At 38.3% G+C, this 8,722-nt stretch overlaps 1 protein-coding gene across 1 annotated transcript; it reads right to left on the minus strand.

Annotated features, from left to right (window-relative positions):
• Positions 1-488: 488 nt before the first annotated feature.
• LOC131431729 (serine protease gd-like) lies at positions 489-7,867 on the minus strand. Its single transcript, XM_058597591.1, has 2 exons — positions 7,518-7,867; positions 489-1,071 (listed from the first exon to the last, which is right to left on the minus strand). Exons 1-2 carry the CDS (start codon positions 7,758-7,760, stop codon positions 559-561), a joined length of 756 nt encoding a protein of 251 aa, XP_058453574.1. The 5' UTR covers positions 7,761-7,867; the 3' UTR covers positions 489-558.
• Between the last annotated feature and the right edge of the window lie 855 nt (positions 7,868-8,722).

Raw genomic sequence — 8,722 nt, forward strand, 5'->3', positions numbered from 1 at the left:
CTTTGCAAATAAGACCGATCGTTGCAAACGATTCAGAAATATATTAAGGCCAGTAACTTGTAGCGATTTCCAGGATTATCGACATTAATTATTCATACCAACTAACGGCAATTCATACTAACTAACGGCAACGGAACTCGTGATTCGAAAAAAATAAACCGGAATCCGAAAACAAATTCAACACTAAAAATTTATATCGAGAAAATTTGAACCTCACAACCGGCAACATTTCCAAAATTAACCTCACAACCGGCAACATTTCCCACTCGTTTTGACGTTTGGGAAATGAATCGTTCGTCACTTGAGGTTCACCATCTCACTCACCATAGAATGAACCTGTCACGTCACCCGAGTCGACTCCTAGAATAGGGTGACTACAGTCATGTGACAGTGAGGTGAGATTTGTCGAGTCACGTCACTCGACTCGCAGAATAAGGGCCTATGTTTATGAATTCGATCACTTTCAGATAGTAAAACTAAAAACAATGTTTCAATAAAATGTATATTATTATGCTTAATGTTACAAAAATCGAATTTAAGATGATCAACCTCAATTCACTAGACTGCCTCCCGAGTCGTCGTGTTGACGGAGTAGTGTGTCGTCTTCTGGAACATCGGTTTCGATTCGTATTCATTGTAGGTTACAACCTGTGTAACGTATTTGTATGTGGTGGTGTTTTTCATGGGACTGATTTCATGTTCGGTTCGTTCTACGGTATGGTGCTGTTCCCGGTGGTCGATCAGTTTAACGTCGTCCGAAGATTCCACTGGCGACGGAACCGGAGGCGGTAGCGTTGGCTGTTGACTTGGCCGAGTTATACCGTTCTTACTTTCGTGGTGGTTTGCATGTGCATCGGCTCGCAGATAATGTCTTAGGTTCACTTCCGTAACAAAGTTTCCCTTCTCCGAGGGTCCCTGGCATAGTAGGCGTCCGTTCAGGGTCAGCTTGGTTAGCCGAGGAAGTGGATCCTGAATCGGAAGGTTAACTCGATAACTGACGCCGTATCCCTTGGAGATTTGATTGATCAACTGGTGATTGTCGCCGATCGTTTGAATGAATCCAATGTATTTCTAGACGAAATAAAAACAAAAACTTTATTAACTAAAAAGTGTTACATTCAAAATTAATTAATTTAAAATAAATATAATCTACACACCTATCTTTTTGTGTGTGCATATTAGAGATGGGCAAAACAGTTCTTTTCAAAGAACCGTTCAGTGATGCAGTGTTCTATAAAAAGAACTAACAGTTCGGCTGGAAAGTTCGTATCGTTTAATAGAAACACACATTTTTTTTGCCAAAATTCGTTTTTATTATTCAACATAATTGCCATCAGAGGCGATACAGTGATTATAGCGATCTTCCAACTTTTCGATACCATTTTTGTAGTACGATTTGTCCTTTGCCTCAAAATAGGCCTCAGTTTCAGCGATTACCTCTTCATTGCTTCTAAATTTTTTTACCAGCGAGCATTCTCGCGGAGTCTGAGAACAGGAAAAAGTCACTGGGGGCCAAATCTGGAGAATACGGTGGATGAGGGAGCAATTCGAAGCCCAATTCTTTCAATTTCAGCATGGTTTTCATCGACTTGTGACACGGTGCATTGTCTTGATGAAACAAAACTTTTTTCTTCTTCAAATGAGGCCGTTTTTTTAAATTTCGTCCTTCAAACGCTCTAATAACGCTATATAATAGTCACTGTTGATGGTTTTTCCCTTTTCAAGGTAGTCGATGAAAATTATACCATGCGAATCCCAAAATACAGACGCCATAACCTTACCGGCCGATTGTTGAGTCTTTCCACGCTTTGGGTTCGGTTCATCGCGTGCAGTCCACTCAGCTGACTGTCGATTGGACTCCGGAGTGAAGTGATGGAGCCATGTTTCGTTCATTGTTATATATCGACGAAAAAAATCGGTTTTATTTCGATATAACAGCTCCAAACACTGCTCAGAATCATTAATTCGTTGTTGTTTTTGATCGATTGTGAGCTCACGCGGCACCCATTTTGCACAAAGCTTTCTCATATCCAAATATTCGTGAATAATATGTCCAACACGTTCCTTTGATATCTTTAGGGTGTCAGCTATCTCGATCAACTTCACTTTACGATCATTGAAAATCATTTTGTGGATTTTTTTCACGTTTTCATCGGTAACAGCCTCTTTTGGACGTCCACTGCATTCATCGTCTTCGGTGCTCATATGACCAGTACGAAATTTTGCAAACCACTTACGAATTGTTGTTTTGCCCGCTGCAGAGTCTGGATAACACTCATCAAGCCATTTTTTGGTATCGGCGGCACTTTTTTTCATCAAAAAGTAGTGTTTCATCAACACACGAAATTCCTTTTTTTTTCCATTTTTTTCACAATAACAAAAGTAGCTTCACTCAAAATGCAATATCTCACAAACTGATAATCAGACAGCTGTCAAATTTATTCACGTATCTTTTGAAGGTTGGTACTAACTGAAAATGGTATGGATTTAATTCTAGTGGCTCCCTCTTATAGAAACGATACGAACTTTTCAGCCGATCTGTTAGTTCTCCAGAGCCGTTCGTTCATTCTTTTCACAGCTGGTTTGTTTGTTGAGGAAAGAAAGGTCCCTCAAATTAGAACTGAGGTTTCGTGATGAAGCTTCCTTATTAGAGAACTACCGTTCTCGAAAAAGGTTGAGCGAGCAAAAAAAGGTTCTGCAACTTTAAACTGAAGAACTACCATTCTCGAAACAAGAACTATTGCTCATTCATTCTTTAAAAAGAACTAGTTCTTTTGAACCGTTCGCGAACGAATTGCCCATCTCTAGTGCATATGTTCTGAAAATGAATGCATACGTTCTGAAAATGAATCAAAAACGCCCATCACATTTTCTCGTTTTTGTATACCAAAGTTTATTTGATGTCAATAAACGCTACTGTATAAAACATCAAAAATGGCGGCCATGATATTTTCCTTAATGGAAATTACACACTAAGATTCAATTCCGTTGTTCGGTAATTTTTTTGACGAAAACTATCGGTAATCAATTACCGATATTTCGGTATATGAACGTACTTTTACAAAAATTTTGCAAATTTTTACCGGACGATCACTTTTCATTACAGAGTTCTGTAAATAGATATACAATTCATACGGTATATCTGAATAGTCGCCGAGTACGGTAAAACCCATATCGTCCGTATAGTAAAATAATCTTCCAATCATCGAACTTCTGTAAATACTGATTGTCTTGAAAACTAACTGTCAAACAGTTGATCAAGTTTTCAGTAAGCGTCTTTTTATTAATTAAATCAAAATCTTGTAGAGTTCATCGAATGTATTGAGGTACAGGTGCTAAAGTTTTTAAAACATTAGAACCACTAAAATTTTTTTTCCTTGTAGGCAGAAAATAATTTTGTATCACTTATCCACTTGTTGCCTACAAAAATCGTTCAAGGTGCTCATAATTCCGGTCAGCCGGAACATTTGACCCTTTTTTTCGTGGAATAAAACCATAGCAGGTTGGAATTTTCTTCATTCGTTTTTGTGAATATGTGTAGTTTTCTAAAATCCGAAAATAAAAGAATTTTAACCAAAGGAAAACAAAAAAACAAAAATTACCCAACAATCAGTTAGATCCATTTGGTTTACAGTTTACGGTAGTTGTTTGACAGTTCAGCAATTACCGAACGATCGGTAATCAATTCTATTACCGAACGTTCAGCTGTTGAAAATTCGGTAAAAAATGTGTACACGTAACCTAAGAGGTAATATATCAAATAACACACAACAAATGTGTTATAAGGAGTGTATTAAAAATAAGCTATCCACATACATTTGTGTTCTACGCATGTATTTGTGATGGTTGTTAATGCTCAGTTCACAGCATGCTGTGCGTTTGGCTGTCAGCTTTCGTTTGTTTACTTGTTTATGCGGTTAAAATTCTGCGTTTTCAAAATGTCGCGTATTGAAAAGGAAGTGAAAATTAAGGTTCTGGACACATGGCTAAGTGAGAAGGGTACTACTATGCGAAAATTGTCGAAGCGGTTTGGAATTCATCATGCCAGTGTTAAAACCATCATTAATAAATTTGGGAAACACTTTTCTTTGGATGAGCACCCAGGAAGAGGCAGAAAACCCGGTTCTTCCAACCCGAAACTGGACCAGAAAGTGGTATTTCTAATCATGAAGAACAATCAATGCCAATATGTTATTTGGCCAAAAAAGCAGGAACGAGTATCGCAATGATCCAACGTATCGAGAGGCGAAATCACCTGAAGACCTACAAGAAGCAGAAAATCTCGAAACAAAGTGTAGAACAGAAGAAGCGAGCAGCAACAAGGGCCCGGAAATTGTATTCGTGTCTTTTGCGTTTTGATGGACGATGAGACTTATGTAGAGGAGAACTCAAAAACCCTTCCAGGTCCACAATACTTTACTGCCGTCGTTGGGGAGGATGTGAGCGATGCGGATAGGTCGATTCAAGTGGAAAATTTCGGTCGAAAGGTACTGGTATGGGAAATAATATGTTCCTGTGGTTTGAAGTCAACCATTTTTTACACTATCGGAACTATAAATGCAGCAATCTATCGATCTGAGTGTCTCCAGAAGAGATTGCTGCCTTTATATAAGGAGCATAGTACACCTCCACTGTTTTGGCCGGATTTAGCGTCGGCTCACTATGCCAAAACCACTCTCAATTGACTTGCGGAAAAGGGTATAAATTTCGTTGAGAAAAATATCAATCCACCAAATTGCCCTCAGCTTCGACCCATCGAACGTTACTGGGCAACCGTAAAAAGGGGCTTCAAGAAGACTGGTAAGCCAGCAGGAGATCAAAAAAATTTGGGCCCTAGCATCCAAAAAATGCTATGCAACACACGAGGCACTTATTATAGTTGTCCTAAAACTTGTAGTGATTACAGAATCGCAATTACAAAATTCTTATAAATTATAATCAGAACCATAAGGCATTCAAATTGTTACTTAGGCTTGGAAGATTTATCCGTGGCTATCAAGTGGTGTAAAATCAACTCCTTTTCCGAAAAAAGCGATAAAATGTCAAATACACTTCGAGAGTACACATTTAAAACTGATTCTCGAGCTCGCCATAATAAGCAACACATTTTTTCACTGATTGTTCCGTTTTCTAAAAGCTCTTTTCCTAGTTTCGATAAAATCGTTTTCTGATATGTCGATAATGAGCATTTTATAGGCGAATTTTTAATAATTCGCTGAGTTTGTCCAAAATCAGCGAATGTGTTAGTTGAGATTTCGAAAAGTCAGATAGCTTTCACTGAAATTCGATGAGACACTTGTCGGTTTTTGCATCGCACCACGACGCCATTTCTAGTGGAAAGGGAAAAATATACAAATTGTGTGTTCTTTTACAGGTCTTTGCAAACTAGAAACAAATGTTTTCAGTCGTACTATTTTTGAGTTTAAGTTTATATAAGTTTCCTTCATTAACCCTAACTTTTTTGTTAACTATTTTATACAATAGTAACGCTCAATCCTTTAAATGCTCAATTACTGATGGATTTCGGCAATAACTGACTTTAACGAACTTTATAGGATTGCCGAGATTCTCAGTAAATATATATTTTGCCGAGACGATTGCTGAGCACACGGCTGTGCAAATCTCGACATTTTGTTCGTCGAGATACAGCAATAAAATTTAAGTGTGTAGCCAAACCAAACACAAAATAATCTTTTCACTACTTCCCTTCACAAAAAGGACAATGATTTACTGCGACTATTAAACTAAAAGGCTATCCGCATTAGGCCGATCCGACCGATCCGAGCTCTCCGGCGTTTACTTTTTCTCTGATTCGGCTATGGCTGAGCTGCACATGCAGCTGGGTGCATGTGCAGCTCAGCCATAGCCGAAGCAGAGAAAAAGTAAACGCCGGAGAGCTCGGATCGGTCGGATCGGCCTAATGCGGATAGCCGTTAATTCTGAATATTGTCAGTTTGGCTTAAGGGGTTACACCACTGTATAAAAAAAAGAGAATGACTTTTTTGGGAAATTATTTTGTTATCCAAAAAAATGGAGTAATCCGAATTTTGTATAAAGGACTTTTTAATATGTATATTTAAGTACGAAAAAATGATCAGTTTTAAAAATTGAAAAACAAAATGGCGGCTTGGCGGCATTTCCGAGAAAGTGCTGCATTTTGACGGCAGGAAACATAAGTCAAGTAAATCTTGACCAATCGATTCAAAAATTTTACAGAATATTCCCGATAGTTATCTCCACAGCGGTACGTAGGGGTTTTTTCAATTAATTGATTTTCTGTAAAATGGCAGCCCTTTGAAAATAAAACCGCTTTTTTTCATCACAAAACTGTTCATAAAAATATATTCACTATTTTTAAAAACCCCTACGTACCTCTGTGAAGATAACTATCGAGAAAATTCTGTAAATTTTTTGAATCGATTGGTCAAGATTTACTTGACTTATGTTTTCGGCCGTAAAAATGCAGCACTTTCGCGGAAATGCCGCCAAGTCGCCATTTTGTTTTTCAATTTTTAAAACAGATCATTTTTTTGTACTTAAATATACATATTAAAAAGTGCTTTATACAAAATTCGGATTACTCCATTTTTTGGATCTCAAAATAATTCTCCAAAAATGTCCTTTTCTTTTTTTTCTACAGTGGTGTAAGTTCATAAACAGGGTCTTTTTTTAAAAAAATAAAAAATAAAAAACTGCTGTGCCAAAGATGAATCCGATGTGGCAACTTTAACTATCATCATTGTCCTAACCAAACCTAAGCACCTAGAAAAGACACGTCGGTTAGAAGTAAACATCGATCGCAGAGTGAAAAGAATTCTCGTTTTCATCGTATTAACAAATCCTTAACATGTTTGTATCCATATCAACGAAGTGCAATTGTTTATCATGGAAATAACGGTTTTCACAGTTACGCTAACTTTGATTTTCAGTGGTACCAGTTTTTTCAGAATAAACTATCACGTTGGTAGTGAGGAATTTATAAAATATATTTTATTATTTCCACTATCCAATCATTAGAGGCTATTCACCACAATTCTATCAAACAGAACTTTTTCACCCATTTTTTTAGTTCGTTTAACCAGTTGACGAAAAACGCTATGACAAGTAAAATATTTCTTCAGGAGATTTTTATGATCTCCTCTACTCCCAATGCATGTATTTTGTGCTCTAACGAAATAGTGTCGAGGGAAGTAATAATAATAAACATTTCTAAGTCTAACGAGGTTTCAAAACAACTGATTTGTGAGCTGATTTTCTTCCGTATTCACACATAACTAGGTGCTCGCGTTGCGTAGAGTCGAGTATTTCCGGATTTTTTTTTTACAGGAGACTCGTTTTTCAATCACAGTTGGTAAGAAACTAGGTTTAATTTGTGTTAGTTTATTGAAAGTGAAAAACCTTCTGTCAGGGCCACTTGTCCTGGTTTATTAATTCCGAATAATTCAATATAAATCAGTGTACAGTCTGGGAGAAGACATAATCATTTTTAAACTTGCTAGATTAAGTAAACCACTTACCGACGGTAGCTGGGCTGCTATTGAGAACGATATTTCCACCTCGGCAATATTCGAGACCGGTTGTCTCTCCAAGTTGACGAATCCATAATACTCGGATCGGTTGGTGTCGTGCTTGTAGGAAAACAATGCAGGACAAGGTGACACAGCTGGGTAATTCGACGGGACACAGCTGGTAAAACCCCACAACAACAGCATCAGTGGAAGTCCTAAGTAGTAGCTTGAGCAGTACGTCACACGCGACATCGTTATAGACTTTGAACACTGATCTGGTCTGGTTTTTAGAATCCCTTCACTATCAGCTAATTTCAGTAACGTCTTTCTCTGAGCGGTGTCAGTCAGGAACTAAGATTCAGTTATGCTCGTTACTACCAAGAAATAGGCAAAGATCCTGCCTCGAGAGAAGATGCAATCTAGAGAGAATATGAAGAATAACCGGCGCGAGTAAAAAAAGAAGGCGTCCAAAACGTGGACACTGAATAAATGCCAATGCTAATCATATTTGATATTGAATGGTCTTGTTCGCGCGAATCAATTGGCTCTGACTGGTGCGAGGGGGGAGGGAATCGTTGACAAATCCAGTAGTGCCCGTGGCGTTTGATAGCCAGCCTATTGGCGTTGGGTGATCGTGTTACCACCTGTAGAATATTAAGTGGCACTGAGCGCTGCTGTTGAGGAGACAAATGGGCACTTCTGGTAGCGATAAAGCACCAGCTAAGGGTATCTCCCAATCGCAAAGGACACCTGATATCTCCCCTGTTGGACTGGATGACTTCGGTGGCAGCGTGGTAGATTGTCTCCAAAACGAAATCACACGAGAAAGATATCAGACGAACGGACGAGAGATATTTTATTGTTTGTTCTGTGACTCACTCGCGTAGAAACAGCGGGGTAGCGGGGCTTGTTTATTAGGTGGCGCCAGAAGGCTCTTGCGGTCATTAAGTGGCGTGTGCCTGATGAGAAAATTGATATAGGCTATTTCGATTAATTTTGATTTTACGAGATTTCTGTGTGAACCTGAGCTTGGACTTTGACGATTAATAGATGAATGAAGTGGGAGAAAGAATCGCATCCCGATAGACATCAAATCGTACCATTAGGGAGGTGATTTTACGTTTCTCGCACTAGGTATCTAACGAAGATCATCAATATTGTTGTTACTAACATGAGATTACAATCGACTCTGGCAGTATTTAAAAGTTTAAATG

Source organism: Malaya genurostris, chromosome 2 (assembly GCF_030247185.1).
Source record: "Malaya genurostris strain Urasoe2022 chromosome 2, Malgen_1.1, whole genome shotgun sequence".
NCBI classification, from domain to species: Eukaryota; Metazoa; Arthropoda; class Insecta; order Diptera; family Culicidae; genus Malaya; species Malaya genurostris.